This window comes from Nyctereutes procyonoides, unplaced genomic scaffold (genome assembly GCF_905146905.1).
Source record: "Nyctereutes procyonoides isolate TBG_1078 unplaced genomic scaffold, NYPRO_anot_genome, whole genome shotgun sequence".
NCBI classification, from domain to species: Eukaryota; Metazoa; Chordata; class Mammalia; order Carnivora; family Canidae; genus Nyctereutes; species Nyctereutes procyonoides.
In genome coordinates, this window is record NW_026575043.1 from 41609604 (window position 1) to 41631288 (window position 21685).

Consider the following 21685-nt stretch of genomic DNA (forward strand, 5'->3'; position numbering starts at 1 on the left):
CAAGCAAATGTTGCTGCTTCTTGAGGTCGAAATATTCTATCCCCAAAGTGTCCCTTTCAACCAAGCAAAAACAATCCCCCATGGGGACCCGACCCTGCCACAGAGGAACAAAAGCCTCCCAGTTCTGGGTCCCAGAGACTGTCTGTAGTTTCAGGCACACACAGCCCAGTGGGGAGAGGAGACGATCATGTGACTTCCACACTTGGAGACAAGGTCACTCTTGTCCAGCCCTTTTCGTCTCCACAGGAAGGGGAGCCTTTGATTGTCTGACAAAGGAGGAGCTGATGCTGCCCTGGTGCTGGCTCCTGGTGGGCGGGTTGGTGGGTCAGACAATGTCTGATTCTCTCAGGTTTGGAAGAACAACGGGATGAGTCCAGGCCGGCTGTCCCCCAAGCCTGCCTTAGGCAGGACAGTTGCCTGCTCTGGCTGCATCCATTTCTGAGTGCAGGCCGGCCTGCCTCTAAGAAAGTCACCACATTTGTTTTTCACCCGCCATCCACAGTATTCTCCTTCAGGAAAGAGCTTCCAGGAACGGGGGGGAAGATAAACACTCAAGCGAAGCTGGCCCTATGGAGTGCTCGTGTCGTGACAGCCGCAGCAGCTGTCAGGGCTGGCGGCTGGTGGCATGGGCCCATGCCAGCGAGGGGGAGGACGGCGGGATGGGAGGGCTCCTGCTCCATGTCAGGGTGATGTGCCTTCTGGAGAAGTATCTTGAATACCCGCTGTGCTGTGTGCCTCTTCTCCCCTACCCCTCTCTGTCCTGAGTGATCCACTCTGCACTTGAGTAACAAATATGCTGCCTGCGGCTGAGGGGGCAGCCGTCCGCGTGTGAGCAGTCGCTTCCCAAAGAGAAGGGGACTGCTGACCCAACGTCTCAAACAGATTAAAACGGCTGTCCAACTTCAGTGAGTGCTGGCATTGTTCAGGAAGCTTCCCAGGGATTCTGGGGCCCAGGAACCTGCATTTGGAACAAGCACATCAGGGATTCCGAGGCAAGTGATCCTGGCATGTTTTGAGAGACGTGTCTGCACGATGCTCCCTGGTCGCACTGGCCTGTGCCTCTTTTTCTGCCTCACCTGGCAGATCCCCTCCGGAGAATTTGGAATTGGGGCTTGTAGAACCAGCAGTGTGTGTGTGCCTGAACCAGCTGGGTTAAAAGCTGGGTGTCTGGTTCTGTCCCCTCTCTTGCCTCCTCACCCCTGGTCCTGCCCAAGCTCCTCCTCACCTGTCAGAGGGTGTCCTGAGACACTGTCCTCAGCAGCCTTCTGGGATGGCCTCAGACAGACTCTGGGATGTTGTCTGTGCCCACGTTTCCATGGACTGTGCTCTCTGGGCCTGATCCTCCGTGGGTCTCAGGCTGCCTTGGCGTCCTACAGGGTCCTCACTCTGCTTAGTCTGGACAGAACCCAACATGCTTTCTCTCACATCTGGTGCCACATATAATCTTTACCTCAAAAACTGAACCCTCTCTCCTCCCCTCAGTCCCCAGTCAGAATCCTTGAGCATCATCCTTGTTCTTAACCACCCCCACCCTCCATTCTAGAATGACAGGGAACAGCTACTATTTTCTGTAAATATACTATAGGTAAGTCATCCCAACTCTGTGAGGTACATACTATATCCCTGGTCGACAGGTGAGAAAGTAGGTACACAGGGCTGGGTCCCTCGCCCCAGGTCACGTGGTAAGTAGTGGAGCTGCGGTGTAAGTCCAAGGCCCTGGCCCATGCGTGTGGCGTGCTGTCTCTCACTGGAGGCCTCTTCTCTCTCCACAGCCAGGCGCTCTGCATCTCTCCCAGCCTCCTAACTGGCTCCTCGCCCTCTGCCTTACTCCACTCCAACTGTTTTTCCTAAATCAAGTAGGAAATCATTCTAAACTGGGAATCTGATGTCACTCCTCTGCCAAAACCCTTCAAAGGCTGCCTGTTTTACACTCCCTGGCCTTGGCGAATGAATGGTGGGAGCTGGGACCCGGCAGGCTGGCTCCAGTTCTGTGCTCCTAACCACTACCCCTGGCTCCCCTCTGAGCCTGTCTCCTCATGGGTGAAACAGGGGTGACTGGAGCCACTAAATGGTTGCTCGGTTGTGTGTGCGGCGCCTGGCAGGAGCATGTAGCTCACAGGTAGAGCGTCTACTAACTAGTGCTGTCAACAAGGAGCAGGTGAGGACCAACTGGTGGTACCAGGCCAAAAGGCAAGATGAAATCCACATCACATGATAATCACATAAGCACTTTAGATACATTTCTTACCTAATCCTCATAACCTTTTGAGGCACAGATATAGTGCCATCTTACAGGAGGGGAAGCTGAGACCAAGAAGCGGACAGACCCGATCAAGGTCAGTTCAGACCTAGGTCTATCTGAGCACAAAGCCCCCTCCTCCTCCCATGACCACACCCGAAGTGTGTTCACTTGTAATTCCAACTCCTCAGAACCGCCTGGCTGAAGATCCACTGCGGGTCACAGCTCTGATGAGACCTGAGGAGATCTGGGGGCACTAACGGAGCAAACTGTGAGGCCTGGCATTTGCACAGACGTCAGAGGAGCACACGGTCTGCCAGCACATGACACCCCCCTCATTCCGGGGCTCTGGAAACGCCCCTATAAAAAACGACATGCTAGGGCTCATCGCTGTTTCTACAACAGTGAGAATATTTATTTTCTCCAGACAGTAAAAATAACATTTTTCTCTCTTTTGTAAAAGTTAAGTACCATTACATTCCATTTTCTTAAATAACAAAATCCTAAAAATATATATTAAATTGTATACAGTGCGTCACACTTCATCTTATATTTTAAAATACATGATGTTTCTATTTTATTCTCAAAGTTGCATATTAAGAGCATATTTACAAATAAAGCCTTGTCATCCAAAGTCAAGATCCCTGCGGGAAGGTGAGTCTGGATATGGGCAGGTCTTGATGCTGCGTGAACCCCAAGACGGCAGCTCCCTGTGCAGGAAGGGAAAGGGTGTCCCACTACGTGCTCCTGAAGACACATCCTTTCGGAAGCAGATTTACCTCAGACTCTCCTCCACACCCCACTTCTGCCTTGTTGAGTATGTTCAACTTGGCAACACAGAAGCCTGTGAGATGGGCTCCCCTGGGGTCTGCAGGCAGCGGGTGAGGCCCATCATCACCCCTGAGCTGTCCAGCTTGAGGGGGAGGCAGCTGCAGCTGGAAGGTTTGAGAAATACCCCACGCCAGGGCAGCTAGGCTGAGAGACCTGGCCAGGAGGTAGAACAGTGGGGAAGGTAAACAAAGACACCAGAGGAAACAATCAAAAAGTTAAAAGTTCCCAAGGTAGTAACAAAGGCAGACATTGAACACCAAACAGAAGATCCAAATCCCTAGAGGGTGGCAGTTGGCTATGGGGTGGGGAGCCGGCTAGGCTCTCTGGGGACCTGGGATGGCCTCATCAGGCATGGGAGACAGGATCTCAGAGGCTGTCCACTTCTAAGTGCTCATGAAGATTAAGTGCCCAGGACGTGCAGGGCTTTGTGATGGCCTATGTGCCCCGCTGATGTGTCAAGACAGCCTGGCCAGTGGCTGGCTCAGGACAGCTCCCGCCTTGGGCTGACAATGGGGTGGGGGTGGGGGGGGCTCGATGGGTTGGGCCTGCAGGCCAGAACAGCTGTACTTGCTGGTGCTTTGATCTTTGTGGGTTTCTGGTTGATTGGAGTCTCTAACTTCAGAAGTTAGAGCAGCCCTGTTACCTCGCTTACACCCAGAGAGAGGCCTCAACCCTGTTCTGACAAGGAAGGGGGATGTGGAGGGCACCTGAGGTTCATGCCTACACGTTCTCTGTTCTGCAAGTGATTGGGCACTTGGGGAAGAATATGGGGTGCCATGTGCCTTCCTGAGGGGCCAAGGACACCGTGAAAAGCAGCTAAGAGCACGTTCACAGCTGGCTGCAGGCATTTACTGTGAAGGCAGCAAGATTGGCTGCCCACAGCCCTCCCTTGCCGGCGACACACGCTGAGAAGGCAGGGCCTGGATCCTGCAGTGAAGGGCTGAGGGCACATAGGCCCAGAGACACCACTCACTGTCACCTCAGGGCAGAGGCTTTGGGCAGGATGCTTTCAAAGTGGCAGGCCACAGTGGTCCCCAAAGTCCCTCCCCTGCATCTTTACTAATCTGCTTTGTGATCTGTGATGTCCTTCCTCAGGGGCATGCTTTCCAGCCCCTCCATTCCCCACTTCTCTCTAAACTAGTTTCTTAAAAGACCAAATGTGGGCCCCCTATGGTGCTCCCAGGAGCACACCTCACCTCCTCTAGGACAGTCTATTCCTCAGGTGTTTACTTAGCCACAGGGGACCTTCTGCAGGGTGATGCTGACAGGTTCTGACCAGGGCCAGGGCCTGACCAAGGCTAAGGTGTCTATGGAGGCTGGGCCTGGGACGATTTATGGCCTCTCCCCCAGCGCTGTCCCAAGGCCGGTTTGGGTGTCCTGGGGCTGCTCCCTGGACAGTAAGTGGATCCTGGTGGCCGTGGGCTGTGCCAGGGCCAGCAGGAAGGAGGGCACTGGGGTATCACCAGCACTTCCTGGGGCTTAGAATGGGCTGCTCCAGCTGCACATTCAGACAACACAGTGGCTGTGTGAGGTGGGCGGGCTCACGGGATGCCCTAAAGGTCAATGGCCACAGGAAGCCCTGGGCAGCTGAACAACTGTCCCTCGGCCAGGCGACCCCCTCCCAGGGCTAAATTCCATATTCCCTTTGTGCTGTGAATGGATCTATTCAGGGCACAGGGCCCTTTGTGACTGCACACACCTGACACTTGGTTCAGAGGAGATTCCACAACAGCCAGGAATAGCTTAGTGGGGAGACTGCACATGTCAGTGTATTTCCAGTCATGTGGGACAGGCCTCTGTCTCCAAACCCAGAGGCCTGTGGACAGCTGCTCCAGGGTAATCCCCTTTCCAGATCAAAGTGTGAAGACAGTGCTGAGTAGCTCTGTGCCCAGAGCAGACTCACCTGGTACCTGGGGCAGCGCCCCTGCCCTATTCCCCACCCTCTTGTGCCCCTCTGCCTGCCAGCTCCCAACACCCTGCTTGCCGAGGAGTCACCTCTCCCTGCAGACACCCCCCAGCCGGCCCTGCATGGCCCTCCGCATTTCTGGGAGCACAGGTGCCCATGGGTCGCCAGTGTGCTGGAACCCCAGGAAAGGCCGCAGCAGGCAGTAGCTTAGGGGTTTGGGGGAGATGGGCAATGTGCTCCAAAGAGGGAACCTGTGAGGCCAGAGGCCCAAGGCCCAAGGCCCAGATGCCTCTGGGAGAGTCCTGGTCTGACAAAGGCTCAGTTCTGGCCTTCAGAGGCACAGGCTGCTCTTCTCAGCTGTTGTTGACAAAGCCTACTTCCGGATGGGGGTGCTTCTAAACTGGAGACGGCTCTTCCTCCCAACTGGCAGCCACTGCAGCTGTACCTCTCCAACTTAGGAGGCCTATCCTCGATGGTCTCCAGTTCCCAAAGCCTCCTTCTCAGTCCTCATGCCACTCTCTGCAACTCTCTTCCCTGTCTGAAGAGCAGGGCAGTGTTTGGCTAGGGACAAGGGCCCTCGCCCTCCCCACGGAGTTATTCCAGACTGCACTCTGTCCCCATACAAAAGGAGCAGAGAGGGCCACAGAGAGCACAGGCTGTGGGGTGGTTTTTCATCTTCTTTTAAAATGAGTGACATCAAAAGGAGGGACTGCTGGCACCTGTGTCTCACCTAATGCCACCTAATGGCTAAGCCACAATATTTATACTCCCTGTTTTGAACCGAGAGTCAGAGAATCACAGAAAGACATGGCCCATCTCAGGTTCCACAGGACCATGAGCCGCACAGCGGCAAGGCCAGGCGATCCGGTACAACAAGGGGTCACTGAGCACCTATAAAAGCTTTTGAGAAAGTTTGTTGAGTGAAAAATGAATGGATGTTTTATATGACCACTCTGCAGGCTTGCTCTGTAATCATTGAGCTATGGAAAGAAGCGATAGAGAGAAGCCCATGTGTGGCAGATAACAGGCTTGATGTGCTCCGGGGTCAATTCCCAGGCTCTCTCAGGTTGGAAGAGGCCCATCCTCATGCAGCACCCAGAGACCAAACACCCAGAGTCAGCATAGAGTATGGGCCCTCTTTATGCTTTGGGGTGCTAACGCCTAGGGAGTACAGGACCAGGCCAAGCCCCAAGAGAACCTCAGAATCCTCCCTGTTTTAAACCATAAAGACCAAGAGAAAGCTAACTGTGTGGACAAAACAGAAAATAAGCAAGCAAGACTCAGCATATACTATACCTACTCACCACCCTACAGTCGTCTAGAAGGTACCTGAGCCCAGTGCCAAACACAACCATCTCTGCCATCTCAGCCCCTCTGTCCTGATGCCCTCATTCTAGATGAGAGAGAGAGAGAGAGAAGCACAGGGAGGGCCCAGACCCTGGGACTTTGGGTCTCTCTCCTAAGTGCAGAGATGAAGTAGGGTGAGTCCAGGCTAGGCTGGCCCCCACAGCAGGACGTCCCTTCCCAACCTATAGGACGGCACTTCTGCAGAGGCAACCAGGGAGAGGCAGGGAGAGGCAATCAGGAAACCACGGGGCTCCAGCGGCCTTGAGCTTGGAGGGACTCTTGTCCTGGGCACAGATGGGGCAGCCTTTAGTCACTCACAAGAGGATTACGGTCATCTTGTTGACTCTGACCCTTGAGCTTCTTCTTAAAGATGGAAATTGAAGTAGAAGGCTTATAAAAAATGCTCCAGATTTCCCCTGATGTCCCTGGTTGATGACAATCCCTAAGGTCCCCTGAAGCAGGAACTCGATGGGATCTGTCAAGCAAAAACAACTTCATGTTTCAAGTGGAGTGCAACAAATATTCCAAAACACCCTTCCATCTCCTGAGATACCTGTACCTAGGAAATGGGGCATTCAGTGAGGCGAGGCCTCAGGAAAGACCGAACAGATGCCTCTGGAGGTCTGAAGGACAACTATGGGAATGAAATGTGTCCAGTGGAATGGAAATGCATCAGCACAGCTTCGAGCTCAGTATAACAAAGAACTTTCTAACTGGAAAAGTTATTCAAATTTGGAAGGAGATGGCCTGAGAGATGATGAGTTTTCAAATTCTTGTTTTGTTTTTTTTTTTTTTAAATAGAACTCTATCTTCAAATTATATTTACCTGGAGGCCCACTTGATTAACATAAGATAAAGCCAAAATCTCTCTGCTTGAAGCTGGTCCTGTTTTACTGCCAATATGTGCCCCTCTCCCACATGTCACCACCCTGGGCTGCTTGGCAAGGAAGCTGCTGAGGGACTCCAATGTCACATGGGAGTCAGACATGCACTTTAGGGCCTTGGTGTACAGTGAGGTGCTGGGCCCTACAGAAAGCCTCCTGTTCTCTTGCTGCACTTGAAAGGCTTTCCCAGACTGTGTGAATTGTCTCACACACACACACACACACACACACACACACACACACACACGGCATGAGAGTGAGCTCAGTAAACACTAAAAACAACACTGTTTCCACTGAAAAATGTAAAGTGGAGAGGCCTACAAGGAGAGCCTTCACAAAGCAATGGAGGAGCAGACATTTAATGTATTAAATGTATTAAAAATGCTGTGGCAGAGGGCCACAGGTCAGGAAAAAGGTGGGCCATATAAGACAACAATGTTCAGGAAAGGCCTTGAAATATGGATAGCCTGCATATCAATTATAGCTCAATAAAACTGGGGAGGGAGGACAGAGAGAATGTGGACTGGGAGCCACAGGAAAGACAGAGTAGGGGTCTAGAAAAAAAAAATCAGAGCTCTTCTCTGGAAGCACACAAACATCAGTAGCATAAATAATTGCCTCCTTTTCTGGAAGGCAGAACTACTGAATCCAAGTAGCAAATTGAGGGAAGGAAACATTTTTTTTTCCATATCAGTCAGAATTGAAGGATGAACTTTCTTAATTCTTTTTAAATAATAGCTAATAAAATGTTAGGATTCTCTTCCTAAGAATGTTTCCCAATTTCTAGAAGGCATTAGGAAATATGCATGGTTGTGTCTTAGAAATCTTGGCTCTAATATGAGGATCTCTTTAAGGGGCCAGTCAAAATTGGAAATCGTGGCTTTTTATGCCCAGATGGTATCAATCCTCCTTGAAATCATATCCCATACGCCAGGAGCAAACACAATCCCTCAAACCTTGGTGAGATTTGTCCAGTTGTACATTTCACTCTATGGAGAATGAGGAATGTATACTGTCTTATGTTGCCCAGGACTGAGGGCTTTAGAATCCCCAGACAAATGAAGCACAGTAGAAAAGGAGTTCTGAGCCTTCCCCTCCTGGGATGGGGCAGACTTTCTCTCATACTCACTTGAATGTGATGTGCAGAAGTATCTTTGCTACAATGGCTGTGACTGTAAGGATGAGGAGAGTTGCCAGGCCATACACTGTCCATCCTGCAAGTGCAAAAGACAGGGTTTCTTGGACCAGTTTGAGCTCAGTTTTCAGAAGGAGTTCTGTTGGAAGCCGAGAGAGCACTGGCAGCTCAGAGATACAGGTCTGGCTGAGGAGCCCCCTGCAGGTGGGGGCAGCCACCAAATGCAGCTGAGAGCTGGGCTGGCAAGAAGCTGCAGGGCTTCTAACCTTGCTCCAGAGCTCCCTCTTGGAGAGAAGCAGGCAGTGTGGCCCAAAGTGCATTCAATTTAGGAGTTGAAAGGAGTGGTATATACTACATTTTTACCATAAAAACTCACTATGTAATCACAGATGAGTTACATAAACTCTTTGGGCTTTAGTTTCCTTATCTGAGGAATGAGATGTGTGACCTGTGAAATCCCACCAGGGTATAAAAACAAATAATGCAGAGCATGCACTAGAGGGACTCTCCTCCCTGACCTGAGGTGGGTCCTGCAGGGGAAAACTCCTAGGCTAGATCATTGCTATTGGTACTTTACAGCTCTTCTGGCCCATAAAGGCTCCACCTTCCCGAGCAAAAAAGAGAATATGGAAGTGTGTAGTCTTCCATAGGGGCTGCACATATTTATCAGCCAAGTTAGCTAGCTTCAAGCACAGACCATTACTCCACTCTCTACCCCTCTCCTGCATGAACTTTTCTTCTAGCTCTTGTCACTGTTGGATCTGTTATTTTGCTTCGTTCTTTCTCCTCCCACTTACAAGCCAAAGGAGGGCAGGGATGCTTTTTGTTTGGTTCATCCTATAGTCTGGCGCGTACAATACCACCTGGTAGCTCTGAGGCACTTACATGTCTTTTGAATGAACGAATGAATGAATGAATGAATGAATGAATCTCTTGTAAATGCCAGTGAATTTAGGGAGCTGCAACTTGGGAGGTCTAGAAAGACATCCTCAAAGTGGGAAAACATTGGGTTAGCTGATTAATCACAAGTAGAAAAGGCACACATACTGGATCTTTGGAGGTGAGCACTTTCTCCTAAGGACTAAGGAATCAAGCTAATGAGAAAGTGTCCCCCAAAGGCCAGGACAGTCACAGAACCAGTACCTACAACCTGTCTGGGAAGAGTGTTATTTCTCTAATTGTCAAGAACACTGTGCTCAAGCCCCATGGCTTCCACCCACTTTGGTGGTGTCTGGGAACTGCTACCTGGGATGGTCTGAGGTGGGTGGCTTGGGCTGGTGGTGATGACGTAGAGGACTTTAGAGGACCGGGCTGCACTGACGCTGAGGTTGGCTTGTTCGGTAATCACCTCAGCCAGCGTCTGATTGGCAGTGGGCTTCTCCTGCAGTGGCTCTTCCTTGACGGCTGTAAGATCAAAGAAATTAAGATGGGGGGAGAGCTGGTGGAGACAACAAAGAACTTTGGAGGAGGAGACAGTGTCTATGAAGAAAAGGTGTTTTTTTCCAATTCTTTTTTTTTTTTTTCTGATTCATTTCTATGTGCAGTTCTCTCCACTGATCCCACTGGCCCCAAAGGTGAACCTATCAGGCTCTGGTCCAGAAAAAACCAGAAGGAGGAGATGTTAACTTCTAACCATTTGACTGGTCTCTTTTGAGGTCACCTGAACATGCTTTCTTGTTTTCCTTGCGCCTTTGCAGCTATGGTGCTCTTTGCCCATAATGCTTCTTTCCTACCTATTGACCCAAATCTTAGCTGTCTCAAGACTGTTCCTCCTACCTGCGGGAAGGTCTCTTCCCTCTGACTTCCTGTAGCACGTGCTGACTGAACTCTTCCTGAGGCCCTCAACATCCAGGGCAAAAACCAGATCTCAGACATCCCTATGTTTCTCATGTGCTGGCAAAGAGATGAGCCTGGCACATATGTGTGCACATATCAGAGGGGCAGAGAGTGAGGCTCTACCTTAGGAGGGTTTTTTAAAAGATATATTGGATTTTCTTTTTTTTTAAGATTTTATTTATTCATGATAGACACAGAGAGAGAGAGGCAAAGACATAGGCAGAGGGAGAAGCAGGCTCCATGCCGGGAGCCCGACACGGGACTCGATCCCGGGACTCCAGGATCCCGCCCTGGGCCAAAGGCAGGTGCCAAACCACCGAGCCCACCCAGGGATCCCTGGATTTTCTTTTTTAAAGTTTTTTTTTATCTTTTTTTTTAATTGTTTTATTTATTTATGATAGTCACACAGAGAGAGAGAGAGAGAGGCAGAGACACAGGCAGAGGGAGAAGCAGGCTCCATGCCGGGAGCCCGACGTGGGACTCGATCCCAGGTCTCCAGGATCCCGCCCTGGGCCAAAGGCAGGCGCTAAACCGCTGCGCCACCCAGGGATCCCTTTTTTTTAAAGTAATCTCTACAGCCAATTTGTGGCTCTAATTCATGGCCCCAAGATGAAGAGTCACATGCTCTTCCGACTGAGCCAGCCCAGTGTCCCTTAGGAGGGTTTGAAGAAAGATGGGAAACTAGTCCTTTGGGATTGGGTAGGATATCAAGAGGCAGGAGGATGGACCAAATGACCTTTTTAAAAGCGTTCTATCAGTCTCAGCTCCTTCTGTAAATGCTTTCAACCCTGCCATGAAAACTGTCATCAGAACAACTAAAGTAGTGAAATTGACAGGTGTTGGCTCTTCTGTATCACAAAAAGTATGCAAGTTTTTAAAATGGGGGTGGGAAAATCTGCAAGTTGAGTAGGTAGCTCCTGACTTGCAGCCCCATCAAGACCCACCCGAGGCCCGCGGGTCACCACAGTTGCAAGTGGAGTGCGAGGCACAGCCCGGAGGGCCCCCAAGGAGGCTGGAAAAGGTTACCTTGGTATAAGACAGCAAATCCCTGGGCCTGATTGATGCGATCAGAGAAGAAGTACAAAATGACAAAATCCAGAGAGACGTTAAAGGATAGAGGTGGGCGGTTCCTCCCATTGAAACGGACCAGGACGCGGTGGGTGTAGCCGTCCAGCAGCTCCACCATGTCTGCAGAATCCCTGATGTCAAACAAGGTGAAGCTGAAGTGGATGTGGGAGGCTCCTGGAATCCGGATGGTCCAGTAGCAGACCCTCCCCGTGGCATAGGTGTCGGGAAAGTCAGGGGAATACACCACGGAGGTCATGGCCGAGTAGTTCCCTCCGCAGGCGCCAACAAGAGCTGTGGGAGACAAGAGGACACAGGCCCTCAGCGTGGGGCACAGCCGCAGGGCTCACTTTCCAACTTTTTATGGACAAAACTCTTCCTACCTAACATGATCCAGTTTGCGATATTGTTTTTCACCTATAAAACCTGACTGTCTTATGTTTCAGGATCAAATCACAGAATGAATAGCTTAAACCCTGAACAAATGACTGTGGAGGCTTTCTTTCTTTCTTTCTTTCTTTCTTTCTTTCTTTCTTTCTTTCTTTGTCCTGGAGACCTTAGAATTAGCACACAGCACAGTGCTTAGGCCTATGTAGGGGCCGGGTTGGAGTCAGAGAGTCTGGGTCCGGAACTAGCTGGGCTATGTGATCCGAGGGACTGCACTTCACTTCCAGAACTCCTGCCTCTCTCAGTTTGGAAGATGGAGAGACCACCACCTGTTCCTGTATCACACAAATGCATGAGGATAGATGAGATGAAACACATGAAAACACTGGGGCCTTTTTGCACAGAGGCACTTGATGAGGTAAAGCTGCGAAAAGAGAAGGGGGGCTGCACATATTTATCAGGCAGGAAACTGTGGCACAAGCAGTGAGTTTCTGCATAGGGGAAACACTTGGTTCTGATCACTCTGCATTAAGCACATTTGGTTTCCCTGGACTCCCCTTTTTGTTCGTGTGTTCTAGGAAGGGGATACAACCACTTCACTTATCAGTAAAGTGTAAACAAGGTCTTGGAAATGGAAGTCCTTGAGAGGAAGTACAGGACTGGGATTCAAAAAGCAGGCTTCGGGGGAGTTCCACTTCCCTTTGGTGTGTAGATAGCACTAAGAGAATGCTGCTTCCAACCAAACGATGAGAAAAAACTCATATGTCTCTCTTTCACCCATCAGAAAGCTAAAGTGTCAAGACCACCAGGAGAATTTAATTCTAAAAAAGTAAGAAGCCCCTCTGAGGAGAGTCAGGCCACACAAAGTGTTTCATCTTTAACAGACCATGAGAGGAAGAGGTGGCCACCAAAAAAGCAAGTAAGAAGAAAGGAGCTAAGAGGTTGAGTGTAGGCTAGCCTCTCAATCTAGAATGAGCAGGGGCCCTAGACACAGCAGGAGTCTAAACTCACTTTCAAGCAGTTCTGTGCAGACCTCCACCCAATGCTCACAAGAATAACTAGGATAGGGAAGGAGACCAAAGAGTTCTCCTTGGTGGCACTAGTACAGGATGCCTCCATTGTTGTTGGGGGACAGGTGTGAAACCCTGCCTGCTTCCTCTCAAAAGAGGCAAGAGCCTGAAGTTGCTGTGGGAGGAGCAACAAATCCTTTTGCTCCCAGGGCCACTGGAGGGATAGAAACAAAATCTGTTTGCCTCTGTGGAGGGAGCAGGAAACTCTCCTTCTTGCCAAAGTAACCAGGCAGATCCACTGCTTCTGATGGGAAAAACCATCAGCCCCTGGTCAACCTGAGACCCCAGATCCTGCACAGATGTAAAGTAGAGGTCTGCTGCTCCTGAGGGAGGGGCAGGAAACCATCCTCCTTCCTGAGAACCACCACAGATACAAGGCAATGTCTGAATGCTGGCAAGAGAGGGGGTGTGTGGGAATGCTGAGAAGGCCCCACCTCTGAGGCCCTATAATGTCCTAAGACTGAAGATGAGGCAGGAGGCCCAAGAACCCCACTCAGCTCACCTTGAGCATAGCAGCAAGTAATAGGCAACAGCAGTCTACCACTGAAGGAGGGGAAAGTGCAGAGAAAGATTCCCTTCTTTGGCAAAGGCATGTAGGAACTACTCAAAGCTGAGGGTGGAATACAAACACTGGAAAAAAACAAACAATAACAAAACAAAACAAAAACAAAAAACAAAAAAAACCCAAACCCTGGTATCCCAGGCCCCACACTAAGCCCAAGGCAACAAAAGTCTATTGTAGAATAATTTGAAGCCTGGTGTGCACTGAGGGTAAAGACAGAAATAATAATACCCAAACCCAGCTCATCTCCCGATATAATGGCTCAATCCCCACACTAAACTGGCCTGCCCATTTCCAGGTGGAAATTCTATTCTGTACTGTTCTTCTACACATAGTATATGGCATTGAACAAAATATTATACATAAAACAAGCAAGCAAGGAAGGAAAAAAGCAGCAAGAACAACAAAAAAAAGGAGTTATCATCAAGTGATAAAACAATCTATAGGATCAGATTCAATAATGATACAGATGTTAGACCTGTTAGACAGGGGCCACGTGATTAATACAATAAAGATCTAGTGGTAAAGATGGACAATAAGCCTGAACAGATTAGAAATTATAGCAGAGGTATATGGAAACTCAAAAGAATCAAATGTAAATGCTAGAAATAAAATATCAAAGATGAATCAATAAATTTGAAAACAAGTCAATGGAAATTAACCAAAATGAAACACTGAGGAAAAAAAAAAGAAGCGAGGAAAAAACCCTAAAAACAGGACAGAGCATCCAGTACCTGTGGGACAATATCAAATGATCTAAGAATTAGAACTCCAGAAAGAGGGATCCGTTGGGTGGCACAGTGGTTTGGCGCCTGTCTTTGGCCCGGGGCGCGATCCTGGAGACCCGGGATCGAATCCCACATCAGGCTCCCGGGGCATGGACCCTGCTTCTCCCTCTGCCTGTGTCTCTGCCTCTCTCTCTCTCTCTCTCTGTACTGTCGTAAATAAATTAAAAAAAAATTAGAACTCCAGAAAGAGAAGAAGAAAAAGAGAAGGGGGCAGAAGAAATATTTGAAGAGATAATGGCTAAGAATGCTCCAAAGTCAATGAAAGATGATCTAAGACTCTCAGGAAACAATAAGCAAATAAATTTTAAAACAAAAAGAAAAAGCAAACAAAACAAACAAAAAACACACCTAGACACATCTTCATAGTCAAATGTAGAAAACCAAAAACAAACATAACGGGATCCCTGGGTGGCGCAGCGGTTTGGTGCCTGCCTTTGGCCCAGGGCGCGATCCTGGAGACCCGGGATCGAATCCCACGTCAGGCTCCCGGTGCATGGAGCCTGCTTCTCCCTCTGCCTGTGTCTCTGCCTCTCTCTCTCTCTCTGTGACTATCATAAATAAATAAAAATATTAAAAAAAAAACAAACATAAAATCCTGAAAGCAGGCAGAAAGGAAAAAGATTATATACACGGAATAAAGATAGAGCAGACATCTCTAAAAACTGTGCAAACCACAAGATGAAGGAATATTTTGGGGATACTGAAAGAAAAAAAAGAAACTTTCAGCATAGAATTCAAAATCCAGCATAAACATTTTTTCTACAATGAAGGCAAAATAAGGCTTTCTCAAACAAAAGCTGAGAAAGCCACTGACAGTAGACCTGCATCAGAGAAAACACTAAAGGAACTTCTTTTGGTCAAAAGAATATACCAGATGGCAAATAAGAACATGAAAAGATGTTCAACATCACTAATGATTATGGAAATGCAAACTAAAACCACAATGATTTACCACTATGCACCTGCTAGAATGGCTAACACTAAAAAAATAGGCTACAAAGGGCAGAAGAGGATGTAAAACAACTGGAAGTCTCACATATTATTTGTCAGAACGCAAAATGTTGTAGCCACTTTGGAAACAGTTGGCAGTGTCTCATGATGCCAAATATGCACTTCGTGTATGACCCTGAAATCTGACTCCCAGGTATTAACTCAGGAGAAATGAAAGCACATGTTCATGCGAACACCTGTGCATAGAGGTTAAGAGCAGCTTCACAGCATCTTTATCACAGACATACCAATGTCTATCAATGGATAAATGGATGACAAATCGTAGTATATTTGTACAAAGACATGTTTCTTAGCAACAAGAAGGAGCTGTGGAAACAATCATAGGTGAATTAAAAAGCATTACATGAAGTGTAATTACATGAAGTGAAAGGAGCCAGATACAAATGGTTAAATACTGTTTGATTCCATTTATGTGACATTCTTCAAAAGACAGAACTACACAGATGGAATAGTTGCTAAGGGCTGGGGGCAGAGAGAGGATTGACCACAGAGGGGACAAGAGATCTTTTTGAGGTGATGAAATGTTCTGTATCTTAACTGTGTATGTATTGTCAAATCTTATCAAACTGGTCAACTAGAAGGGTGATTTTTACTTTATTTAAATTACATCACAATAAACCTCATTTTTTTAAAAAGGAAAGCTGTAGAGAAAGATTCCCTGGGTAATCATCCTGACTTTCCCACATCCTAACTGAATTTGAACAAGATAACTTCTGTATACCTCAGTTTCTTCATCCATAAAATGAAAATAATAATAGTTTCTCCTGTATGTGATTTTATAAGAATTAAAAGGAGTTGATCTATATGAAGTGTTTAGTGTAGGATCTGGCACATAGTGTAAGCTCAGTAAGTATTAGTTATACTATTATTATTATTATTTGTAAAGAATGTTCAGGTTAAACTGATCTTTCTTTTTAAAGAGATTTTATTTATTTATTTATTTATTCATTCATTCATTCATTCATTCATTCATTCATGAGAGACACAGAGAGAGAGGCAGAGACATAGACATAGGGAGAAGCAGACTCCTCTCAAGGAGGCCAATGCAGGATTCAATCTCTGGACCCAGGATCTGGCCCTAAGCCTAAGGCAGACACTCAACCGCTGAGCCACCCAGGCATCCCTAGACTGATATTTCAAAGGCAAAGACAGACCTTAAACTTAGAACTTTCGATTTCCAGATGTGTGGCACGCAGACAGCAGATTCAGTTCAGCAACTTTGAGAGCAAACACATGACATCTCCAACAGATTATTAAAATTTTTTTTTAAGATTTTATTTATTTATTCATGAGAGACACACACAGAGAGAGAGGCAGAGACACAGGCAGAGGGAGAAGCAGGCTCCATGCACGGAGCCCGATGTGGGACTTGATCCCGGGAATCCAGGATCACACACTGGGCCAAAGGCAGGCGCTAAACTGCTGAGCCACCCAGGGATCCCCAGATTATTAAAATTCAGTGATAATTTGACAGGAAACTTGAAATATAAGGATATATTCAAGATCTTATTTTTGCAGGGGAGATTAGCCTGCATATACAATCTGGGCAAGTGGAGGCCCTGGGATAGCTCTGGGCAAAACATCCAGTGGCAGAAAGTCAGGGTCCCCCCTGCCTTCCTTGATTTAGCACCTCCATCCTGCCTCAATATCAGCTAGGTCAGTTTCTTCAGGAATAGACTTCAGGCATCAGCAGGAACAGCTAGCCTCCCCCAGATGCAGCTGACTGCTCTGCTTCTAGACATGAACGATACTGGCATGTCTCAGGAAATAAACCTTAATCAAATAGGTCCCAGCCATGAATCAGGTTTCCCTGGATTGGCACCCAGAAAAGGAGAAGAGAGTTACCGTATTTCATCGGTTCGAAGGGGAATATTTTAATCTTTAAAACTGGAAAGCGTCTGTCAGTCAATGCATGTCATTGTTTAATTGGAAATACTTTTTTCCTCAGTGATACATACAATGATGTAGCATCTTGGAGTCTATAAAGTACAATTACTAAAGCAATTCTAACAGTCAGAACCTACTGGACCTTAGGCCTTCAATATTTTTTACTATTAATCTCTCCTCTTCCCACTAAAATATAAGTTCCACGAGGGAAAGCTCTCCATCTATGGGACCTTGGGCAAGCTGTTGAACTTTTACAAGCCTCAGTTTTCTCCTCAGGCAAATATGGATGATAGTACCTACTTCACAGTATTATAATTAAGGGAGGGATTGCATGGCAAGTAAATAGCACAGTGCCCTAAAAAGATATAAGTGCTCAACCAATGTTACAGAGTAAGGACCAGTCCACACGACTCACTTCTTTCAGTGCCTAGAAGCTGAGAAGGACCTAAGAGGTCAGCCTGGGCCATCTCTGTAACCTACCATTGACTCCAGCCTCTCTGATCTTTTATTTGGTTTTTGTTAATTCAATAAATTAACTTCTAGGGGCAGCAGATGCTCTGAAGCTTCTGTCAGTGCTGCATTTATACATGTACTGAAGTGCATGGCCTACTTCAGCATCCTCCAGGAGCTCATGAGAGCTTGCCGGAAAATCAGCCATATGCCCCATGACAAATTACTTGATGTGGCAAAGATGACTGAGCAGACGGCTGCCGCCATAGTTTGTCTGCTGAGGCACAAACGCAGAGTAAAAGCCACCAGAGCTGAGGAGCCTGCAGCATCCTTCCGCAAGGTGCGGAGAACAGAAGGAACTCACTGACACCCTGACTGACTGAACAGAACTCTGTTCACATGCTTTTGGAGCGTCAAACTGAACCCGTTATCATGACCTGTCCTATTATTGTTAGTAAAAGGGATTCTAGCTGCTGAAAATAGAAAAATAAAAACTGGGGCACCTGGATGGCTCAGTTAAGTGTCTGCCTTTGGTCATGATTCCAGGATCCTGGGATGGAGCCCTGCATAGAACTCTGTGCTTAGCGGGGAGCCTGCTTCTCCCTCTTTCTCTGCTTGCTGTTCCCCCTTCTTGTGAACATTCACACTCTCTCTCTGTCAAATAAAAAAAAAAATTAAAAAAAGAAAAAAATCTTAAAAAAAAAGAAAAAGAGAAAAATTGTGGCAAACTTGGGTTTGAATCCCAGCTTTGGCTCTTATTCACTTGGACAAATTATTTTATCTTTTGATCCACAGTTTTCTTATCAACAGGCTGTTGTGAGAATTAAATAACATAAAATAAACAAGAGCACCTGGCATCCAAGCTAGCACACAGCAAGTGCTCAACAGACACTCAATAAAAATGTGCTAAATGAATGAAAGATTATCATATGAAGGTATTCTACTTTTTAAAAGATTTTATTTATTTATTCATGAAAGACTCAGAGAGAAAGAGAGGCAGAGACATAAGCAGAGGGAGAAGTAGGCTCTATAAACCGCTGAGACGCCCAGGCATCCCATGAAGTTTTCTATTTTTTATTGATATAAAATCCACCATCCCAACAATTTTAAAGTATACGGTTCAGTGGTATGTGTTATAGTCCCAGTGCAGTATAACCACTGACATCTGATTCCAGGACACTTTTATCACCCCAACAAGAAAACCCATACCTACTAATCAGTCATTTCTCATCGGCTCCTCTCTCCTCAACCGTTGATGACCATTAATCTGTTTTCTGTCTGTATGGATTTGCCTATCCTGGACATTCCCTATAAATGGAATCATAAAATATTTGGCCTGGGGATCCCTGGGTGGCTCAGCGGTTTAGCACCTGCCTTTGGCCCAGGGTGTGATCCTGGAGTCCTGGGATTGAGTCCCACATCAGGCTCCTTGCATGGAGCCTGCTTCTCCCTCTGCCTGTGTCTCTCTCTGCCTGTCTCTCTCTGTTTCTCATGAATAAATAAATAAAATCTTTAAAAAAATAAAATATTTGGCCTGATGTGTCTGTTTTCTATTGCTTAGCATCGTGTTTTCAAGGTTTATCCATGTTGTAGTGTGCATCAGTATCTCATTCCTTTTTGTGGCTGAATAATATTCCATTGTATGGCTATAACATATTTTGTTGATCCATTATTCAGTCAATGGACATTTGGGTTGGTGCCACTTTTGGGGCTATTGTGAACAGTATTGCTGTGAACATTCCCATACAAGTTTTTATGTGAGCATATGTTTTCAACTCTCTTGGGTATATATTTAGGAGTAGAATTGCTGGGTCATAAGGTAATTCCACTTCACATTTGAGGAGCTGCCAGACTGTTTTCCAGAGCAGCTGTACCATTTAACATTTCCACCAGCAATGTATGAGAGATCCAATTTCTCCATATGCTCACCAACATCTATTTTCCAGTAAAAAAAATTAACACTATGCTCTGCTTAAAATAGAAAAACAGGTAGCAAACCCATACACCCTGCTTTTTTTTTTCTGTTTACTGTCTAATCCCATGGCTTGTGAGCCCTGTCAAGATATTTATCGTCTTCATGTCCTAGGACTCTCTTCTGTAAAATTAGAGTGATGATCATAATGCCTTCCTCAGATGGCTGCCAGGAGGACCTAATTTGTACAAACTGATAATTTATATAGAGCCTTAATACATACTAGGGTACTCAATGTTTATTTCCTTTCTTTCTTCACTTAATAGTAGACCAGGCAATTTGTAAGCTCAGCAAACATACTCTCCTGGGCAAGGGTGTCAAGGCAGAGGATTTTATAATAATGGACTTTGGAAATAAAAACTTAAATAGAAGTGCAGGGCATATTATTTGCCGACCATTCTTAAACATTAGCCAAGTTTCAGTCTTTAACAGAGGAACTCAATTATTTGTCTTGACATAACAGGATGTATAGGGAGCCACTGGCAGTCTCCAGCAGGCACACTCAACTAAAAAGACCAACAGTTGACCATATGCATTCTGCTTGCCAATCTGTCCCCTGTTCTTTGCCCAAACACACATTTCTGATGACATCTAAGCTATAACCTGTGAAAAGATCAGTTATAAGCCTGGGATGGCTTTACGTCACCATATGTAGTAGCTGAATTGTGTCGTCCAAAGAATACATGTTCCAGTCCAATCATGCCTGGTAGTTGTGAATGTGACCTTATTGGGAAATAAGGTATTTACAGGTGTAATCAAATTAAATGAGGCCATAGTAGATGAAAGAGGGCCCTAAATCCAATGACTAGTGTCATTTTAAGGAGGTACAGAGAGGCACAGAGGCACAGATGGACAGAGGGACAATGGCCCTGTGAAGAAGGAGGCAGAGATTGTAGTGATGCAGCTATGTGCCAAGGAATGCCAACAACTGCAGGCAATGACCAGAAGCTTGAAAGAGGCAGAGGATTCTTCCCTGGAACCTTCAGAAGGGAGAATGGCCCTGACAACACCTTGAGTTTGAACTTCTAGCCTCCCAAACTATGACAGAATAAATTTCTGTTGTTTTAATGCACCCAGGTTGTGATCATTTGTTATGTCAGCCCTAGGAAACTAACATAGGATATGACATTTTTGCTCGAAACCAAGCCACTCTATCAGGTTAAGATGTCAGTAGTATATCTACTCTACCTTAATGACTAACAAAGACCTATAGTCTCTATAGTGTATCTTAGTAACCTCAAGCCTTTCCCTTTGTCTGTCTCACTTCTGACAATCCATTTTCTACAATTTAAAATCTGGTGCTAAAAAAATAATAAAATAAAATAAAATAAAATAAATAAATAAATAAAATAAAATAAAATAAATAAAATAAATAAAATAAAATCTGGTGCTATGTTGGTATTGTGGCTCACAAAGTCTCACTACTACTGAGTGGATGCAGGGGTGGTGGTAGTGGTGGTGGTTGTGATGAGGGATCAGGTTGTCCAGTGGTTAGAACCACTGGGACAGTGGGTTAGAACCACTGCAGGAGAGGCCAAGGTCCCAGATTCATATCCCATCCATAGTGCACCCTGTCCCTAGCCAGCATCTCACATATGTGGTGGGTCAGAGGAGGCTGGTCAGAGCACTCTCAGGATCAGGCCCAGAAAGACAACTTTAAGCATATGCATTCTTCTCAGCTGCATCACTATAAGATCCCAAATGCCAAGGAAAACACTGCAGGGCTTGGAAATCAAACAATTAAAACAAGAGGACCTTAAGGCTGACACTGAACAGCTGTACCAGTGTCAATGTTAAGTTGCAAAGGTCATCTTTTCTAGATTGCCTAAGTATCCCATGACAGGCCTCATCTCTTCAGAGCACATGGCACAAGTGTAATTAATTACTTGTTAAATGTCTGTCCTTCCTTCTAGAGGATGGAGCTGAATCTTCTTGGTCAGTGTTGTATCCCCAGAGTCTGGTCAGAGTCCTCCTGACCTGCAGGAGGTGCTTAATAAGTATTGCTATGTGGATGAATGAATGAATGAATGAATGAAAAGAAGAGAGAGAGGCTGGTCATAATGTTCCTCTGGTACAAGTGTTGCTGTGTCTTGGGCAGTAACAGGCAAAGGGCATACTTACTGTCAAAGAGAATGATCCTGCCATCGCCACCACAGGGCTGGGTGTGATCCCCGAAGCAAACACTGTTACACTCGGTACTGGCTGCCTCCCCGTACTTCCAGTAATCAGGATTGTTTCCACAGAAGCAAGCATAGCCTGACTCCATCCCAGCAAACTGTCACAGTAGAGAAACAGCACTTGGTAAGTGTCAGTCG

General features: G+C 46.7%; 1 protein-coding gene across 5 annotated transcripts in view; it reads right to left on the reverse strand.

The window, feature by feature from the left end:
* Positions 1-2636: 2636 nt before the first annotated feature.
* Positions 2637-21685, reverse strand: part of KREMEN1 (kringle containing transmembrane protein 1) — a 70734-nt gene continuing 51685 nt past the window's right edge. For 2 of the 5 annotated variants that reach the window (XM_055322810.1, XM_055322808.1), the window contains exons 5-9: positions 21492-21645; positions 11205-11537; positions 9585-9746; positions 8337-8421; positions 2637-6798 (exon numbers count right to left, since the gene is read on the reverse strand). In XM_055322810.1, the coding sequence (XP_055178785.1) occupies positions 6630-6798; positions 8337-8421; positions 9585-9746; positions 11205-11537; positions 21492-21645 (903 nt within the window). In that variant the 3' untranslated portion in view covers positions 2637-6629. The remainder of the gene's footprint in view (positions 6799-8336; positions 8422-9584; positions 9747-11204; positions 11538-21491; positions 21646-21685) is intronic. The other 3 variants (XM_055322811.1, XM_055322809.1, XM_055322812.1) reach the window with 2 other exon arrangements.